This window comes from Cynocephalus volans, chromosome 1 (assembly GCF_027409185.1).
Source record: "Cynocephalus volans isolate mCynVol1 chromosome 1, mCynVol1.pri, whole genome shotgun sequence".
Classification (NCBI taxonomy): Eukaryota; Metazoa; Chordata; class Mammalia; order Dermoptera; family Cynocephalidae; genus Cynocephalus; species Cynocephalus volans.
In genome coordinates this window covers 25212282-25233067 of record NC_084460.1, presented here as the reverse complement: position 1 = coordinate 25233067, position 20786 = coordinate 25212282, and the positions used below count along the sequence as shown (strand labels likewise).

At 50.8% G+C, this 20786-nt stretch overlaps 1 protein-coding gene across 1 annotated transcript in view; it reads left to right on the top strand.

The window, feature by feature from the left end:
- Positions 1 to 14227: 14227 nt before the first annotated feature.
- EBF4 (EBF family member 4) overlaps positions 14228 to 20786 on the top strand; it is a 71923-nt gene continuing 65364 nt past the window's right edge. Inside the window, exons 1-2 of the mRNA XM_063093235.1 lie at positions 14228 to 14539; positions 15046 to 15167. Coding sequence (XP_062949305.1) covers positions 14228 to 14539; positions 15046 to 15167 — 434 coding nt within the window. The remainder of the gene's footprint in view (positions 14540 to 15045; positions 15168 to 20786) is intronic.

Below are 20786 nucleotides of genomic sequence, written 5' to 3'. Positions count from 1 at the left end.
GATCAGGAGGTAAATGAAGACAGTCAGAAGAGACCTAATCGATAGGTGGGTGAGAAAATAATCAAAGACCCCAAAGTATTCAAAGAGTAGCACTTGTGGGAGTCATTAAGCAAGTAAGACGGAAGGAGAGGAAGGAAGAAACTTCCACTAGTAGTTTTGGAGATGGATGCCAGTGGCAGCAAAGTCTGAGATGGGATTATGGGAATGTGTGCTGAGGAGAGCTCGAGGAGCCCCTGCAGATGAGGACTCAGACCCATAATATTGGATGGGTCATCCATGTCACCATAGGAGTCAACCTGGATAGTGGCCTCAATTGAGACAGAAGAAAGAGTAGGATCCAGGTGCTACAGTCTTCTCTTGCTAAGCAGGAGAGACCAGGAAGTCAGAGATGGCAGAGAATGACAGAGGTGATATCAAGGACTGGGAAGAGCCACAAAGAGTAACATTTCTTTTTGTTATGATATAGTTAGTTTTGATATAAAATTTTGCTTGACTATTTTTAATAGACAGTAGGTGGTTACAATCCTCTTTTTAAAATATATAAATTATAAATAAGACCAAAGTTTCTTACCACTCCAACCACAACAGCCACTCCTTTTGCCCTACCTCAGAGGCAGTTAGTTGTCTCCTCCAAAACTTTGTTCCTATGTGTACATGCACACACAGAATATATACTATGGATATGTGCTTCAGAATAAATGGTTTCATACTGTATATGCTTACTGTTCTATAATTCACTTTTTTCATTCAACACTGTATCCTAGATGTCTTAGAGAATGGATGGAATCCTTTTATTCTGTTGCATAGTGTTCTATAATATGAATTTACTAAACTTATTGGGCCTTTCTTAAATTGATGGATACTTAGTGTGGTATCAAGTTTGGGCCATTATCAGCAACATTTCTGTGTATATCCCTCCACATTTTTCTTTGTACACATGATGAATGTCACAAAGAGCCCACAAAGCACCTTTAACCATGTGTATGTTTCAGTTATGAATGTGTTCTGCTGCAATAAACAAAAAATTCATTAAATAAAATAGAGGTTGTTGATATTTCCCCCTCACTTCTGAAGCTAGGAGATTATTGAAATGGGTCTGGCTGCTTGGTGATGCCCCCAGAGGTCCAGGCTCTCTAACTTTCTGCTCTGCCAGCCTTAATATGTTGCCTGATATAGTCATCCTTGGTGCCTCATAATTACAACGTGGCTGCTGCGCTCTGGACATCACTTGTGCATTCAGAGCTAGAAAAGGGGAGAAATAACAATCCTAGCCACATCCACTCTTTCTTATCAGAAATGTAAAATCTTTCCTAGAAACGTTGCTAGCAGATTTCTTAGGTATCAGAGGCCAGAATCAGATCCATGACCACTCCTACTGCAAGAGAGGTGGGAAAGAGGGGAAGAGAGTTGCCCTGATTGACTTAAACTAATTCTTCACATACTGGCTGCACATTAGAATCATCTGAGGAGCTTTTAAAAAATACCTCTCTTGGCCTCACCTCCAGAAGTTTTGATGTAATTGGACTGGGGTAGGGCCCAGACACTGATGTTCTTAAAAAGCTCTATGGATAGGGCTGGCCCGTGGCTCATGCGGGAGAGTGGTACTGAGAACACCAAGGCCCCAGGTTCGGATCCTGTATAGGGATGGCCGGTTAGTTAACTGGGTCAGTGTGGCGCTGACAACACCAAGCCAAGGGTTGAGATCCCCTTACTGGTCATCTTTTTTAGATAGATAGATAGAGAGATAGATAGATAGAGAGAGAGATAGAGAGAGAGATAGAGAGAGAGAGAGAGATAGAGAGATAGAGAGATAGATAGAGAGATAGATAGATAGATAGATAGATAGATAGATAGATAGATAGATAGATAGATAGATAAAATAAATACATACATACATACATACATAAAAACTCCATGGATGACTAGAAGTCAACCAGAGCTGAGAACCAGTGGCTTACATCAATCAAGATCCTTTATTGATTGGACCTGGAAAGGTGTATCAGTTAAGATTAGATTCAGCTGTGAGTGATAACACACAATATACTCATTAGCCTAAACAAGAGAGGGGGGTTCTTTCTCCCTCACATAAAAGTTCGGTGACAGATGATCCAGGGCTGGAGTGGCCCTTCACAGTGTCAGAGGCATAGACTTCATTAGCTTGCTGGTCCATCTCTCATGGCCTCCATTCCCAAGGTCATTCAAGATCCAAGATGGTTATTCCAACTCCCACATTCCAACCATCAGGAAGAAGGACAGGTAAGGTGAAGAGCAGAGGCCCCCAGCCCTTTAATGATACTTCCTGGAAGTTGGAATGCCATTTCTGCTTACATCCCACATGATACAGAAATGTGAGAGTCTTGGGCTGGCTGGTTAGCTTAGTTGGTTAAAGCATGGTGCTGATGACACCAAGGTCCAGGGTTTGATCCCTGTACCAGTCAGTTGCCACAAAAAAAAAAAAAAAAAAAAAAGGTGTCAGTCTTTTCCTTCAAAACTCTAGCTTTCATTTCAGAAGACCTCCTCTACCTTGAGATGATAAGCATATTCTCCAGTATTTTTCTAAGACTGTTATAATTTTGTATGTTTGTGTGGTTTCGGTCATTAATTGATCTGATATTTAGTTTTGTAAAAGGTAAAAGATAAGGTCCTAACTTTATTTTTTTCTCCAAAAGATTAGCTAATTGCCCAGTGTCATTAAATAATCTCTTACAGGTAAGAAATTCTACCTTTATCAAATACTAAATTCCCACTTGTACATTAGGTTAAACCAGATGAAACTGCTGATATCTATCACCTTGACCCAGCTTTATTTCCTCAATTATACCAATCCCTACTAGATGTCATATTATATATTTATTCTTTAAATATACTATTGCTTGTCTTCTCAGTAAGCAACCTTGAAGAATGAGCTAATATTTCTCTCCAGGATGAAGAGCAGGCTTGCTTATTTCCTGCTATGAAAGAGGTAGGTTCCCTAAGCTCAGTGCTCCCCAGATGCCACACAAACCTACTGCATGCACAGCATTTACTGGGCCCTTCCCCATTGCTCTTGTGGGACTTGGGGGACAAGGGAGCCAATGCAAACATGATCCTTATGCTGCAAGCTGTGCTGCAAGTAACAAAGTCCTTTGTCTCAGACCCAGGAGCCTCATCTTTGCCAGCACCCATGAAACAATAAAAGGCTAATTATTCACTTAGCAGGATAAATACCAATGCCAGACCCCAGCAGTTTTGGCAATGAGGAGGGGATGCTGATGGTGCCATGGAAGAGGAAGGACGAGGACCCTGTGAACTAAATTAGGAGAATATAAAAAGACTCCTTGGCAAATGTTAGTGAATCCTCTCACCCTAGTGGCCGGCGGGTGGGGGGGGGGTGTTGGCTAGGGTCAGGGTGGGCTAAGTGGTGAGAGGTAGGATTGAAACAAGCCACCTGAGTGGTACTTAGGTCCTTGCTCACTCTCCTCCATGCAGGAGGAGAAAGGGGTGTTATGACCATAGGCAGCAAGCCCCGCAGCCTGACCCAAAGAGCAATACAGATGTGGCTGCCTAGTCAAAGGGTCCCAAAAGCTAAACTAAATGGTATCAGCCATGATGTTTGGTATAGGGCTGTAGGTGAACCAAAAACATGGCACGTTTACTTGGTTGAGCCCCACAGGCAGTCACTCAAATCCAAAAGTGAATGCAGAGCCTTGGTTATGTGCACAGCCTTGCTCTCTCCTCTGGGCTCCCCCACCTCTCTCTTCCCCTCTACCTTCAGCAGCTTAAATGAAAAAGCTCAGCATGCTGGGGAATATCATGCAGCCATGTGCCTCAAAACTTTTATAGTCTGTTGGGCCCAAGGGCCCAAGTCACCATCATACCTAGTCCTGTGGATGATGTGGGGATGGCTGAAGGTACCAAGGACTGCAGTGTGGAGTGAGGGGGAAATAGAGGGGGCCCTAGGCTCAGGCACTCTCTGGACAGATGATGCTGGAGGAATATGAGCGGGGAAGCAGCAGTGATACAAACGCTGAAGCCAGGGGCCAAGGGAAAATAAAAGCCTCCCAGATGCCCACTGTGGGCTAGTCTCCCCACCACCCTGCACTTCTCTCCAGGCTGGGGCGGCATGATCTGCGGCAGCCGTTGTTCTAGCTCCTGATGCGTGCCCACCAGATAGACTCCTGTTTACCTATAAGGTAAAAAATCACCCAAGTTTGATTAATGGGCTCTGAGAAAAGTTTGCAGTGGGGAAGGCAAATTAAAGTGACCCTGGAAGTGAGGCTTTTGGCCAATGCAGTGGCTTCCACTGCTGAATGTGTCACTGGTATTGATGTTTGGACAGGCTTCTACAGGGAAGGCCTTTAAGTGTCAGATGGGATTTGCCCATTCAGAGACTGCTGCTTGCAGAAGGATGATTCCTGAAGCCTCTTGCATGGTCCAGAAGAAAAAGTACAGACTTTCAAGAGGAAAAAGGGAAATTCTCACATTAAAGACTGCCAGATTGATCAGACAGGCCATTTTCCAGTGTAACAGCACACCTGCCTGACATGGTCCTCAAGCACATCCCTTTCCAAAAAAGGACAGTATTAACTGGTTACCAGCCCAAAGAGGTCCTGTGACTATTCAACTTGACACCCCTGTTTTGGGATGAGTCAACTTGGATTTGTTGACTATTAAGAGAAGGGCACAAAGGCCTTTTAGTCAAACAGAAATGCTATATTCAAGAGCACAGCTGCCCTGGCCCTGGCATTATCTGGGTTTTGAAAAAGTAGCAGCAAAAATCCCTTTGGGGAGAACTTTATTCTTCACTTCATCACCTGAAGCAAAGCTGCTGGTTCAATGGGGCCCTCAAGTCACAGAAGGTCCCCTAAGCACCTGGCCTAGTACAATTGTGCTTTGGCTAAGCTGACACCTTGTGGTATCCATGTTCAACCTCAGCGCCAGCTGTGCAGAATCTAAGGTAACTATGGACGCTCTGCTCAGTGACCATAACTCAAGGCAGTGTTGATAGCCCCAGCCAATGCTCTGCTTGATGAGACTTGCTACATTTTTACTTCCTTTTGTGTAGTTGCCAGGGGCCTAGCTTTAGGCTGACTAAAGAAATTCCTTGTTGGAGCTGCAAACTGTGGAAACAAATTCAGCAGCCTATCAAACAGCCTGGGCCACTTTGGAGATGCCCTTGGTAAGGGACCTTCTCTAATAAGACCAACTGGAATCAAGCTGCTGATCCAGCTTTCACTGCTCATACCACTTCCATCACTGCCTGGATCCATCATCGAACCAGACATGGCAACACATCCACCATCACGGACGGGGCACAAAGTGAAGAATGTTTCTGACGCAGAAGCCACCACCACCTTCCAGAGTTGTTATGCCTCCCCAAATCTGGACCATTTGTCTTGCAGTGAAGGAGGCCACCATGCACAGGGCATTGCCCCAACTTGCTCCTGGGTGATTGACGGTATCAGACCACTGACTCCCTCTCTAGACTATCATTGGTACCTCACTGCTGTCAGCACATTTTCGGGTTACAGAGTTTAGGCTGTTCTAGTCTGATCAAAGTCTACGGCTCTGGCCACACCGTTTTGACCCTTGAAACTCAGCCATGTCAAGTTTTTTGGTTTTTCAGACCATCTACAGTCTAACAATGATGCACCCTTTGTTGCAAAAGCCACCCAGCAATGGACCGATAGTCAAGGTATTTGATGGCCATGACATCTCCCTCTCATCTTCGGGCATCCATCATTGCTGAGCCCTGGAGTGGCCTTCTCAAAAGCTTCTGATTACCTGCCTCACCTCCTTCTGGTCCACATACAGTGAGGCAGTGTGGTCACTGAATGCAGCCATCCCCAGGCAAGGATCATCTCCACTCAGCCACTTCCCGGGCAATGATCAGGAAAAAAGGAGTGGAGAGTTACATAGACCTTTTCTGAAACGTTGGGATCTGACCATTCCTGAGCATGAAGCTTCTTTCCCCGCACCCCACCCCCAAAAGCAAGCCTAGGCCAGCCTTGTTGGTACACTCTCCAAGTGTCAGCCTGGCAAAAGGAGGGATGGGATTCAAACTTAATTTTAATTCTGGTTTAGCCACCTGGATTATCTTGATGGATTAACATGATCCTGGGATCATAAAGGTCATGACCACTTGGTTGAGTACACTGCTTGCCAAGTACCCCCATCCCCCCGCCACTGGGCCACACAGGCCAAGGTGGGAGTTACAAGGGGGTCTCTGTAAATTTTGTAAAAATGCCCTTATCCCACTCACTCCTGGACCCTCCAGACAAAGGGTCTGGGTATGAGTAGGGAAAGACTGGAGAAAAGATGAAGTTATAGCTACTGGAATAGGACACACTGCTTTCATTGCCATGGAGGCCTAGTGAGAAGACATCTTAGACACCAGCAGGTGCAGAGAGTGGCGAGTGACTAGTGTGTTCTCTGTTGCCTAGATCCGGCACTGCAGCCCAGCAAACCCATTATCTGGTCCATCTGGGTTGAGCAGTAGCTGTGGCTGACAACCTGACCTCTTCTGGGTTTATCATGCTGCCCATGTGCTATGAAAACAGGGAAATTCATACGGGCATGGTTAGTCCTGACTATTCAGTTTTGCCTTTTTCCAGCCATCAGTGGCAGCTCCTGAATATGGAACCTTTCCCTCCCCTGTACATGTGCAAACACGACATCCAACACAACCTGTTTCAATCTGACTGGTACAAATTCAGGTACTTTTCCTGTTACCCAAGTGGCCTTGGTTTATGTATGGTGACTGAGGCTGTAACTATTCAGTGACACTGCCCAAGTGGCCTGACTAAAGTGTAATGGTTCATCCAAATCATATTCAACAACAAATTCTGAGTTGGAGAGATATGTGACCAACCCTTCAGGTTGTATGTTTATACGTGGGCCATGGAATACCTCTCCATTAGGGAAGGGAATTGCTTTTTGGCCCATCTATGGCCTCCTACAATTATTGGCAGTGACATCAAAGGTCAGCAGATCAGTCTAAAACTCACTTATGCAGACTGTAATGGATAATAATCCGGCCTTAGACTATATTCTGGCTGTCTGAAATAAGACCTACTGTACCCTTGGCACTTATTCACAGGTGACTGAGTCTAAGACCCTGGGCAGCAGGGTTGAAGCCAATACTGCAGGCTGGTCTCATCTTGCTTGAAGTTCTATTGATAGTAACCTTAATTAAATTTGGTACAACACAAGTTGAACAGATTTGGTCCCAGCCTCTGCTGATCAGATTAAGCAGAGTGCTGGATGGAGTGGCATACTCATGTGAATATTTGAGTTCAGCCAAGAATGTGTTGGACCAATTGTTGGGACAGGCAAGTCAGCACAGGCCCTGAGCACCCCTGCACATTTTTTACAGGGCATGCCAAGAATGCAAGGCCATGACCACTCTTTTCCCAGGCTATTTCTCAGGGTGTGTCTGCAGCAAATAGCCTCGAGGAATGACATAATATCTCTTCAGGACAAAGCAGGCTTGCTTACTGCCATCTTTAAAAGAGGTGGGTTCCCAATGTCCAGTGTTCCTCACATGGGACACAAACTCACTATATGCACAGTATCCACATGGCTCCTCCACCTCGCCCCTGTGGTACTTGGGGAACAAGGGGAACTGATGCAAACATGATGCTTTTGCTACTTGCTGTGCTGTGAGTAGTAAACTTCTTTGTCTTTAATCCAATAATCTCATGTTTTCTGCCAGCTTTCTTGAAACAGTAACAAGCTAATTTAATATCTTGAAAGTAGGGCAAAAGCAAATCCTAGATATTTACACATAGTGAAATGAAAAAGAATAAATAGTAACTGCTAGAAAGGGCCTTAGGGGACAGTGTATCTTTGGATGTTGTCTTAGTCTACTTGGGTTACCATAACAAAATAACAGACTGGGTGGCTTAAACAACAGAAATTTATCTTCTCTGAGTTCTGGAGGGTGCGAACTCCAAGACCAAGGTAACAGCTGGTTTTGTTCCTGGTAAGGGTTCTCTTCCCTGCTTGCAGATGGTTGCCTTCTTGCTTTGTCTTCACATGGTGGCGCTAGAGAGCTCTAGTGTCTCTTCCTCTTCTTATAAGGGCACCAACTCTGTCGGATGAGGGCCCCACACTTATGACTTCATTTAACCTTTATCACCTCTTCATAGACCCTATCTTTAAATACAGTCACTTGGGGGTTAGGGCTTCAACGTATGAATTCAGAGGGGGACACAAAAATTCATTCCACAACAGGTGTCATCCAGGTTTTAATTAAGGCTAGAGGTGAGAGAAACCTTTAAATGAAATGTTGGGAATATGAGAAAGCTGGTTAATTTTGCAAAAGGAATTCTGAAGTGTATGGCAGATGTTGGAGGTAAAGAAGTGGTGGAGGAGGGATCAGGGCCAGAGAGAAACAGGGAATTGTGGGACTGAGTATGTGGCCAGGAGGGCTAACCAGTGAGACCCAGTTTTGGAGGTGAGCAACAAAAACAGATGTGAGAAGCACAGAAACTTGTATTAAGTTAAAATTTTTTAAAGGCGGTGCCAGAAATACTATACAGAAATGAAAATAAGTGAGCTACTCTTACACACAACATGGATAAATCTCACAGATAACAATGATGAGTGAAAGCCAGATACAAAAAACTACATAGTGCACGGTACCATTTACATTTATCATTTCAAGAATGAGAAAAACTGGCTGGATGTTTAGCTCAGTTGGTTGGAGCTTGGCTTTATAACACCAAAGTCAAGGGTTCAGTTCCCTGTACCAGCCAGTCATCAAAAATAAAAATTAAAACGTGAGAAAAACTAGTCTGTGGGGAGAAGGGTTACCTCTGAGGGGCATGTGTTGATTGGGAGGAGGCTGCTGGGATGTTAGAAATGTCTCATATTGTAATCTGGATGGTGGTTATATGGTTTTTTGGTTTTTGTTTTTGTTTTTTAAAGATGACCGGTAAGGGGATCTTAACGCTTGGCTTGGTGTTGTCAGCACCACGCTCAGCCAGTGAGCAAACCGGCCATCCCTATATAGGATCCGAACCCGTGGCCTTGGTGTTATCAGCACCGCACTCTCCCGAGTGAGCCACAGGCCGGCCCTTATATGGTTTTATATATGTGTAAAACTTTACCAAGGCATGCATGTAATATTTGTGTGCTTTACTGTAAATCATGCCATAATGAAAAAAAGCAAATAATTTTTTAAACTTAAAAAAAAAAGAAAAAAGAAAGGCATTAGGCCAAATTGATCGTCCATATCCATTTCACCCACATGAAATGATCTCTTCAGCAGAAAGAACTGCCCACGTACAGCTTGGCACAGAATATAGGACCCCATCGTCCAACACTCTTGTTCAAGTAAGGGGAGACCTCAGTCACTGGCACCCACACGAGAGTGTGCTGGAGTCAGACCGCGCAGGCTCTGGAAAACCTACTGTGTGCATCTCTTTCCAATGTGTTCAGTAACATCACATTAGTAGTTTGAAATCAGCGTGCTGGGAACATATACATCATGAAAATCAGCAAATACTACAAATCAGGTTTATTCTTTTGAAGCAGCTGTTAAACACCTACCACCACACCACAGGACCCCCCAGCACCCCACGTTTACTCTTGTAGTCACTAAAGCTAAGAATAATTAGGTGACTTGCCTACTCAGGTCAGGTCTCTAGACCCCAAATCCAGTGTCCTTTCCACCATGTGGCACATTCCAAGGACCTGGCTCCAGCTGGCCAAGCGGTCATTGAAGGCTAAGAGGAGAGAGGTCTTTATGCTCTCTCTCCCAGGAATGGGCCCGGGTGACAGGTGGTAGGTGTGCTGAGCTCATTTCTTTGGAGCACGCTGTAGGACCCCATATATCCAATCAGTTGTGAGTTCCTGACCTCTACCTCCCAGCCAAATATTCATTCCACAAATATTTATGAACCAGGTACTGTTCCTGAGCACTATGGATATGAGAGAGAAGAAAAGAGACAAAAATCCCCATCTGCAAGAGCTACAGGCCAATAAGTGACAGCCCTTTTCTATTAAGACACATCTCACTCCCCATTGACTCTGCTTTAATTTAGGTCTTTACTATCTCTTACCTGAACTGTTCCTACCCAGCTCCCGGCCCCACTGGCAGATCTAGGGTTTTGGGGACCTGAAGCTTATACAGCTTGGAGGGGAAGTGTAGCTCCTTAAGAAAAATACAAAGTTATGAATATACAATTATTTATAAATAAGTGAGCATGTCACCAGGAGGTGTTGAGGGGCCTTGAAAGGAGCCTGTGTAGGTTAGACCCTGAAGATTAAGCCTCATAGAGAATCAGTCTCTGCCAGTTCCTCTCCCCTTCACCCAAGACAAGGGGAAGAACAGGCCTCTCCTGCCTACCCTCTACAATCCTCTTATCCCCTATACCATGGTGCTCCACTTAGGGGTGGTAGCTTCCTTTCCTGTTGACTCCATAACAATCTGAAAAGGAATTTGATCTTGCCTCACCAGTGGGTAGCTAAGGGGCAGCCATCCAGGGATAGTGTCGGGTGCTGATACAGCTTTAGGTCAGAAACCTGCAGGCCCTGGACCCTCTCTGGAAGCTGGACGATGAACAAAAGGGGACAGCCATGTCTCTGCAAAGTAGCATTGAGTGGGCATATCTTGCTGCACTGAGGAAAATGGTCCTTTCCTCTTCCTGTATGCGGATTGAGACTGGTTGTCTTTGAGATTGTTCCTGCTTGGCAGAGGTGTGGGCAACCAGGAATAGTGATGGGACATCCATTACGGCTCCTGTTGTGTTATTATTTAAGAATGAATAACTCAGCCTATATGTGGGGAATGGGATGGATCCTAAGGTAAGGCTAACACTTGTGGTGTGGTTTTTTCCTGAAGCAATTAAGAGACCTCAGGAGTCTAGAGAGACGAAAGCTGAGAGTTGGAACATATCCACCACCCACCCTTCTTAGGACGGCCCTTGTCTTTTTGGTTTTTCCTTCATGGAACTATGCGAACAGCCATAATAAATGCATGCTTTAATTTTTGTATGTTTTCTTCGCATTAATTCCCATCAGGGGACTTGCCAGGAAGTGAATGCAAGTGCCAGCCTGACACTCTGGGGCCTTTAGGGGGCGCTATGGCCCAACACACAGCCTGGCCAAGAAAGCCTCAGCCTAATATACCACTTGGATCTGTTTTCTATGGTTTGCACCCCCTTTTAGTGAAAAGAAAAAGAAGAGGAAAGAGTTCTGCTGGGGTTTTTTTTGTTTGTTTTTAGGTGGTGAACTAATGGGTACAACACTATGCTATGTACCCTAAGTGAATCATTGTGCAATATATGCCTGTATAGAAAGAACACACTGTATCCCACAAAGATGTGCAAGTTAATTTTAAAATAAAATTAAAAGAAAGAAAGAGACAGAGAGGAGGGCTACAGAGAAACTCTAAGCTCCTTAGCATGGCGTATTAGGCACTAGCGTGATGCTGCAGGTGCTAACACTTCCACCTCCAAGCAAGTGCAGCAAACCCACTTACTCAGCTCAGCAAGTCTTTACTTGGCTGACCCTTCTGCCTGAGACACTGTCCCAGCCCCCACCCCAGGCTCAGGCCCTTCTGTGCTTATCCCAGGCCTTGCACCTGATTCTGTAACAGCCCAGGTCACTCTGGAGTGACACTGAGTGTTGACGAGTCTTCCACCACCAGACTGAGAGCTCCACAAGGGCACACCTGTGTTTTACTCTCCAGCACAGGGCACACGACAAGAGCCCTTCCCGTAGACATGAGCACAAATGTCCACGAAGGAGAAGGATGAGGTCAGAGACTCTGGCCTGAGGGTTTGGGGCAAGCCCCTGCCTGGGTCAGAAGGGGGTGGCATTCCTGCAGTCTTGCACCAAGCCTCTTCTATCTGTCCCCACCACCCCTCCAGCTCTCTGAGGCTGGACACAGCAGCACCCCCAAATTCCTTTCTCATGGAGAAGTTGCAGCAGTTTAAAGGAGGAAATATGCCAAAGGAGATAAGAGGAATAAAGCAAAATAAAAACAAGTGCTCCAAGAAACAGACTTTCAACTGGATCTGAAGCAGAGGTACTAACCTCTGATCCCAGAATTGTTCACTAGCCTCCCCCCAGCCCCAGGCCCAAGAGGGACCCCCCCGCATCTTTCCCTTTGGTTCAGCACCTCTAACCCAGATGCCCTTCTCTAGAGCTGCAGACTCTGGGAAGACTCAACCTCCATCCATCTTGTTTCTTTCTATTCCGTGTGGTTAGGAGCTTGTCCCAGCCTCAGTCATAAGCCTTAGCTCAGAGTCCCTTTCCCAGGCTGACTGATTCCCCCTTCTGTCCCAGGTTAATTCTGAGCATCTAACCCCTAAATCTACATTCTGGAGAACCTTTCAGAACACCAACACCAAAGCACTCTAACCACCATGAAGAGGAATGTGGACTCCATTGCGTCCCAGCAGAAAGGTGTGGCAAAAGTGGAGGCATTCCAGCTGGAGGGGACATGGAGCTAGGAGGGTGGGCACTATGTTAGGGAAATGATGAGATCCTCCAAGTCAAGCAAGCAACACGCAGCAAAGACAGGGAGGGAAGGCTGACTGGCAAGAGAAATTGGACCAGGCATCAAAGAGCCTAGAATGTTCCTAAACTGAATCCCCTGAAGTGTCTATTTGGGGACCCGTGAGAGACATTTAACAGTTTCTAAGTCAGCAATGGCCCAATTCAAGCAACATTTTTAAAATTTATGGCAGGAGGATGGAGCGTGGTTGGGAGAGAGCAGCTGGGGACAGGGAGATAGATGAGGCTGTGGGCAGAACTGGGGCATACTTCTCCTCCAAGCCAGGGTGGAGTCCAGCGCAAGATAAGTAAGTTTCACTGTTAAAGATGTTCTCTGTGGGCACTGGGTAAGGAGAAGGACATGGAAGGAGAATCCTTGAAACCTGACAAACAGGTGGCTGTGGTGCAGGGAGAGAAAAGTATCAAAGATGACTCCCAAGCCCCAAGCCTGGCGGGTGGCAAGAGGAAGTGGCATGGAAAGACACAGGGGAGTCCAGAGGAAGAGCTGGTTTCTGGGGAGTGGCTGTGTGGAGATCAAGCAGCCCCACCCTGGCCCAGGGGCAAAGTCACTTGTGATAGGGGCCCTCCCTGGAGGCAGGTGCTCCTCTCCTCTGCAAGGGTCAAGCCCAGCTCCATCCTCACCAATTGATGTTCAGGACTGAGTAGCAGGATAGAGGCTTCTACTAAAAGATCATTACCCCAAAGATGGACTCTAAGACTGTGACAGAACACGAGTTGTCTGAAGGGAGAAAGCGAGAAGAGAGGTGGGCCCAACAGCTTGGGGGCTCAGAGGGTCAGAGAAGCAACATCAGGGTGGCACCTTCTGGGCTTGTTCAAGCCTGGCCAAGACACACCAGACCAGAGTGTGGGGAGAGGGGCAGAAATGGCTCTGCCCCAGGGTCAAGGAGAAGATGATTTCTGTGCCAGGAGGAATGAAATCTCACAGGGGACCTGGCTGAGGAGAAAGAGGAGGTGAGCTAATCTCTGAGCCCTAACTCTGAGCCCTACGTGTGCGTCAAACTTGCAATCACAAATCAGGAGGTTTCTGAAAGGCACAAGTGGGAAACGAAAATGCTTTAGATTTAGGCAACCCAGGGGCAGAAATAGGGATGGGGGTGCAGACAAGTCCCTCCGTTTATCTGGGGCCCCAGCCTAAGAGAGATGTTTGAGTCCTCGGCTGAGGTTAAACCGAGGTCAGGATCGCAGGCAGAGTGCGGGGAGGGCAGCCCAGGCGGGCGGAGGACCTGAAGAGTAAAGCTTGGAGGCGTCAAAATAAGCTGCAAGTCCAGGAACAGGGGTCGGACGTGGGAGATGAGGCCGCGAAGATGCTGGAGCTTCGTCCGGTGGCGACGGGAGGCCATGGAGGTTCCTGAGCGCGCCGTGGCACGCTCCTCCGGCTTCGGCCGGGCTCCCTCGCCACGCAGCGCCGGATCCTCCCTGCCCGGGCCTCCCTGGCCCCCGCCGGTCCCTCCTGCTCCCTCCCGCGGCCTCAGCCAGGCCGCAGCCCCCAGCCCCGGCGACCAACTCGCCAGGGTCCGCCCCGCCGCCGCGGCCCGGGCCCGGCCGCTCCTCCCCCGATGATGTCACGTCCCCGGCCGCCCCTCGGCCGGCCGCGCCGCCCCGCCCCCGCCTCCCCCGGCCCCCAGTCCCCTGGGCCCGCCTGCTCCCGACATCCCTCCTCCCGCCCGCGCTCCCTCCCTTCGGCTCCCGCTCCCCCGGGAGCGGCGGCGGCGGCGGCGGGATGGCCCGGGCCCGCGGCCAGGCCCCGGGGAGCAGCGGGCGGCGGCGGCCGCGGCGGGGCGGCGCGGGAACCGGACCCCGGGGGGAGTCGGCCGGGCTGCTGCTGCTGCTGCTCCAGGTGCTGCCGCCCGGGGCTGCGGCAGGGCCGGGGCGCCGGGGCACGCGGGGCGCTGGCGGCGGCGGCGTCTGCTGGCCCGCCGCTGCCCCTGCCTTTCCCCGGGACGCGCGGCTGCTGCTGCTCCTGCCGCCTCTGCCACCGCTGTCGCCGCCGCCGCCGCCGAGCTCCGCGCCCGCAGCCTCCGCCTCCCGGATGGTAATCAGCGCCCCGCGCCGGCGCCGCGGGCGGGAGGGAGGTGGGGGCGGTGAGGGGAAAGGGCGGGCGGCCCCGCGCCCCCGCCTTGCCCGAGGCAGCTCCTGGGGCGCTTGGGCCCCCCCTCCGACGACCGCGGCCCTGGGCAGCCTCCAGAGCGCGCCTCTGGGGCGCCTCCGCGCGGACCGGGCGCGGGCTCCGCTCCCTTCCCTCCCCGCCCCGCTCGCAGTCCGCCCGCCAGCGCTCAGGCCGCGGGGGAATCCCTCCATCTCCCCGCCCCGCGTCCCGGGAGGGGAGGGGACAGCGCCCGCGCCCGCGGACCCGCTTTCTCCGAGGGAGCGCCCAAGAAGCAAGCGCGCACTGAGCATCCGGACTCCGCGCGCGCTGCGCTTCTGGAGGCTCCTGGTGCCGTCGGGTCGGGCTGAGCGAGACGCCCGCAGCCTCGGCGGGACCGGATCCCGGGCGGCGGGGGCGCCCACAGACTGCGCGCCCTTATGTTCCCTGCGCAGGACGCTCTGCCCCGCGGCGGGCTGAACCTGAAGGAGGAGCCGCTGCTGCCCGCCGGCCTGGGCTCGGTGCGCTCCTGGATGCAGGGCGCAGGCATCCTGGACGCCAGCACCGCGGCGCAGAGGTAAGCGCTCGGACGGGACCCGACGCGCTCGGGCTGGACGGCTCCGCGCCGCCTTCGCTCTGCTTGCTTAGCTGCCGGAGCGAGAGCTGGAGGGAGCCCTAACTCTGGAGCGTCCGTGCGAGCTCTCCCGCCCACCCTGTCCCGAGCGCCTGTGCTTCCTCCTGAGGATGTGGGGCGGGCCGGGGCGGGGCTTCTGTCTCCACTCCGGGCTGTCCCGGCGCTGATTTCTGACGGTCGCTCGCGGGCGCGGCTGTGAACGCCACCCCGGCCGGGCCATCTTCGGCTCTGAAAGAGGAGGCATCCAGCTGCCCGCAGTCCTTGCGCCATGACCCACAGCCATCAGCCGTCTAGGAACGTCCAACCCCCTCCTCTCTGGGCAGTCCCAGTGCCTCTCCTTGTCCAATTCCGCGGCTCTCTGCCCAGAAAGGCAAGAAACCCAGCCCCCTTCTCCTTTCCCACGCCCCTCGGAGTTGGAAGATGGGGGTATGCAGAGCCACAGGAGCGGCTGGGTGTTGGAGAGTAGGGAAGATATGAGGTGGGTTGTCGGCCTGGCTGGACTCATTGGGGTTGGGAATAGGACAGGGCCCCGCCTCTACGTCAGGTGTTTTTCTGGTAGGTCCTGCGGAGGCAGGGAGTCCTTGAGAACCCAGCACCCACACCAGTCTCCTCTGACTTTTTTTGAAAGGTTTTGGGCAGGGGACCTCGGTGGGGAATGGATTTGGACGGGAACTTTAAAGGTTTATTGACTTGCCCCCGCAGCACCTGAGACCTGGGGCTTCTTGTACCTACCCCCAGCTGTGAGCAGGTGAGGGGTAGGGGGCGTTTAGACGTGCTATGGTGAGTTCACTGTGGTTAGCACTGGGAGGTGCGAACTCTGCAGACAGCCGGGACAGAGTTAACACTGGGCCTCCAGGTAGTCTGAGCAGCTTCTGTCCATCAACCTGAAGGGATTCTGGTAGGGGGCTGTCGGGACAGACCAGACCTGTCACAGGGGCACACCGCTCATAGTCACGGTGTAACAGACATATACCGTGTTTTATGCGCAAACAGGAGCCATGTTTCTGCACTGCTGCCCTTTCGCGTCTATCAAGAGGGAGATCGGGGGCTGTCTGGAGCTGATCCTTCAGGACCAAAAAGAGTCTTGCAGATTAATTAATTCCCATTAGTTTTATATTCCAGAAACACTGGAAAATAGAAGACCAAATCCCACCTCACTAACACAACTTTTGTCAACATTTTAGCATATTTCCTTACCATGTTTCTTCCCATTAACTTTTCCCCCATACTGTGCTTACAGTTCTGCATTCTGCCTGATATTCTGTTGATTTTGGCTTTTTATTTAACTTGAGATGGTCAGTTTCTTAACGTGGACCCATCTTCATCCCACCACTAGCCGTGCAGCAAGAGCTCCCTGTAAGAGTGGGTGGGGAATTCCAGTGGGGCCTATGGGACTTAGGGCTCCTACTTCTCTCTGGCCTTCCCCCAGTGCCTGCCCAGAGCCAGCAGGTTTGATGAGGGGAAGCAGGTGCCTGTGTGGGGCAAGGAAGTGTGGGGATGAGGCTCCACCCAGCGGACCGCGCGACTAGCAGTCTTGTCTGTTCGTGGGGGCTCTTGAGCGGGGTTGAGATGTCCAGTCTGAGTCCTCAGAGCCACATTGCTGGCACTCAGAGGACTTCTTCGGTTCGAACAAGGACATTTCTTCAGGCCTGGCCTGTTATCCCCTAGTCTGGAGACTACTCTGTCTCAGAACACAGATTGGGAGCCCCCACACGTTTGGTTGACTCTTCTCCCCCTTCCCAGGGGAGCATGCTAATCCCTTCTCCCTGTTCATCCCAACGTTGCCTGTTGACTCTCCCATTTGTATCTCGTTCCTCAGTCAGTCCTCTGTCTGCTCAGGTCTTCCCACCCTAAAACAGCAGCAAGGAAAATTTCTTTCCCTGTCCTTGCCTCCTCCTTCGTCCTCTCCCTGTCATCTCTGAGAGACTTTCCCAGAGGCCCTTGCCCCCAGCCTGCTTGGAGCCTGAGAATGGTCTTCAATGCCTTTCTCACCTTCACACCACAGCCATTTGGTTGCCAAAGCTTATGGATGTTCCCTTCTGTGTCCTAGTCCCAATCGCAGTGCCCACAGCCACCACTGGTAACTGTAAATCACTCTTGCAGTCCACCCCATTCCCCCCTGGCTTGAAGGTCACGTGCACCTGGGTTTAAAACCTCAGCCTCCTGGCCCGGTGCTCCAGCCCTAACCTCTCCCCACTCCCCCAAAACCATCTTCCCTGCTCCAGGGACCAAAGCAATATTTCCAAAGTACTTTTCTCTGATCATTTCTCTCCCCTGATTAAAAATAAAGTGACCCCCACTTCCTCCTGATATTCAGCGTTCAAGGCCCATCACAGTCTGATCCCAACCTTCCTTGCCAGCTTGTGTGCAATACTCGGCATGCAGTGTTGGAGAATTAGTGGACCACCATTAAGGCCCACTTTCTCTCAAAACAGTCCCCCTGCCCGCAGCACCCACACACCCACTGAATGAATTCTTACCAGCCTCCAGGACCTACCACAGCCCAGCACCTGCTCTGTCTGTGCCCTTCCCCACTGCCCGGGGAGCAGAGCTTAGTGTTGCCTACAGAAGCTCACCATACGCCAGAGTCTGCTGTCCTCTGTCTGTCTGGGTCTTCCTTGCCCTGCCAGCTGAGGTCTTCCTCTATGACAGTGATGGTGGCCCATTCATTCTTGAGTCCACAGCACCCAGGATAGGCTCAAGCAGTCCATAGGGGGACACTGAGTATGTGCTGAAGAAAGCAGGAGTGTATCTTAGAAGGCTCCCAAATCCCATTCTGTTGGGCTCCCCTCTCAACCTTGAAGGAAGCAGGTATTGGAGCAGCTACTTCTCCCCAGTTTTACAACTTGGCATTTAGAACAATGCCAAGGTTTTACAGAAGGTGGGTCAGGAGAAGTCCTGCTAGGTTCCATGAAGGAGGCTCTGTCAACAGGAAGGAAAGTTCTGAGCAAAAGAGGGGTAGGAGAGAAGAGGGGCTGTGAACCCTTAAACTGGAGACAGTGGGGAAGGGAAGAAAGGCTGTTGGAAAGGGATGGCAGGGTCTCCCTACCAGAGAAGTCTGCACAAGGACCCTGGCCATTGCTGTGACTGCTCCTGCTGGGAACTAACAGGACTTTATCTCTTAGACCCATATGCCCAGCCCCTGCAGACTCAAGTCCTGCTGGAGCTCTCAGCACAAAAGTAGCTCTCTTCTCCTTCTGATGTGCTTCCAGCCTGGGGAGACCTCTGGAGGGCCCAAGCCAGCCTTCTCCTCAGAGGAGACCCCTGGAGGACCCAAATCAGCCCTCCCCCTTGAGGAGACCCCTGGAGGACCCAAGCTAGCCCTCTCTCTTGAGCTGGTCTCAGCACACCAACAGGGCCCCAGAGAGGAAAGCCAGCTGGGGCTGCCTTTCCTGTAAGCAGCTGCAGGCTAGCCTCCCTGCTAGGAAATGCTTTTGTTTGCTTTAATAATTAATAGCTGCTCCTCAGCCTGGGACCTGGCAGGCAGGCCTGTGTGTGGGTGGCGAGAGGGTGGGCAGAAGAGAAGCAGGGTGGGCAGTCTTTAGGTAGAATTGAGGGCCAGAGGGAGAGTGGGAGATCAGGCTAGTGTGATCCTTCCTTCACCTTCCCTCCCCACCTGCCTCAGAGACCTTGGTGGCTGAGCCAATTTCCTGGGGCAAGTGAACAGAGCAGTGGGCAGAGGGGATATGGAGCCTCCCTAGCCCCAAACGTCCTCTCCAGCAGGACCATCAGGACGCAGGTTCTGGGCAGCTGCCTCCAGCCGCCAGGCCCTCTCTCTGCCTGCACTGTTGAGGTGGGTGTGCCCCAGTGAGCTGCCGCTTTTATGTTCCCTGGTCTGCGGCACGGCCAGGCTCTAAGCATGTCAGGTGCTGGGCAGTGCTAAGCCAATAAGATCTTGGCTGGAGGCAGGAGTGCCAGGCCCCGCTTGATGATCAGCAGCAGTCCCAGGGGCCCAGAGGATGCCTGCAGGGGAGGCTGGCAGCCAATGGGATGCTTAGAGGAAGGGAGGATGTAGAGGAGAGGAAGTGGGTACTTGCAGAGCTGTGCCAGGATGGGGAAAGAAGAGCTGCATTTAGCAGAGAGGGACTTTGGGGAGATCTGAGACAAGGATGTGATGCAGGAGACATTCACTTTTGTTCCTTCCACCTCCTGGTGGGAGAGAGAGATCAACAAAGAGCCTCCCCCCATTGTTGATGACCTTGAGGCTTGTCCCCCATTTCCCCAGCATCCCAGACTTGAAGATGAATCAGGCACAAGCCAAGGCACTGCTTAGAACTTTGGGCTGTCTAGGTGGGCAAGAGTTAGGATTTGGTGGGGGGACGGGAAGGTAGAAGGCCTGGGATTGCCTCTGAGGGTTGGCCAAGGCTCCAGCCTCAGTCACTTGTCCTCTGTGGGGTTTGGAATGGTTGTTACTAAATTGCTCGTATTTATAGTAAGCATGGGGCTGGCCAGTTAGCTCAGTTGGTTAGAGCATGGCCTTATAACACCAAGGTCAAGGGTTCGGATCCCCATACTGGCCAGCCACCAAAAAAAAGAAAGAAAGTTATAGTAAGCATGTGTCAAGATGGAAAGTGCCATGGGTGGCATTCTGGGTAGAGTGCAGAGACTGCAAGAGGGGCTTTGCCTCTGCTAGAGAGCCGTGGCAGGGTCAAGCTGCTGCCATGAGAAGGGCTCTGGGCATCCTGCTCAGCCTTGCAAAGGAGCATCACCAGGGACCTGTTGGGTGGTCCCAGCAATAGCAGCCAGACCACTCTACAGCGTCCCCACCCCTCCCCACCCCATGACCCCACATGCACCGTGAAGGTCAGGTTGTCCTTGGTGTTGACTTGCATCTGGATTCCCAACACGGTGCTCAGAGAGCCTACGCACAACAATGCTCGCTACAAGGCAGATTTCCTTCTCCCAAACTAAATGTTCAAACTAAATCTTTTCTGGTGTCACAGTCTCCTTTCACTTTTGGTCCATTTCAGAACAGAAGATGGGAAAGAATAGGTATGGAGGGAATACAGAAGTGAGCGCTTTCTCCTCCCAAGTGTGGGCTCCTTAGCACATGAGCAAATCCCTCGCCACCTCAGCATACTCTGGAGCTGAGACGAAAGCGTTTTGAACATTGTGTTTAAAACATTCTTTTTAGGAAAGCAAGGAAATGTGTCATTCATTTTGGAGTCTTATGAAAGTGGTTGCTGTGGCCGTTTCATCACTCAGCATTTATCTGAAAAAGGCGCTTATGTGGCTGCTTTGTCCACTAATGACGCTAAGTGAATGAAATGTTTCTGAATTATGGGCTCCAGCAATCCGTGTGCCAGGTGAGGCCGTTCTTACTTATATTTGTCATAAACTGACACCTGCCAAGCTGCACTCAGGCCCTTGGGGCTGTGGTTTTGCAGGCTTTGGTCATACCTCAAGCCTCTGGATGGCTAGTGGCTGGTGCCCCACCCAGATCCCCGCAGGACCCTTGGCCAAGGGTCTGCTTCCCTTTGCTTGAGGGCTTGCTCAGGCTGCCAGATCCTGCTCTGCTCACTCGCACGCAGGCCAGAAGTAGCTGAGAAATAACAGCCCTGG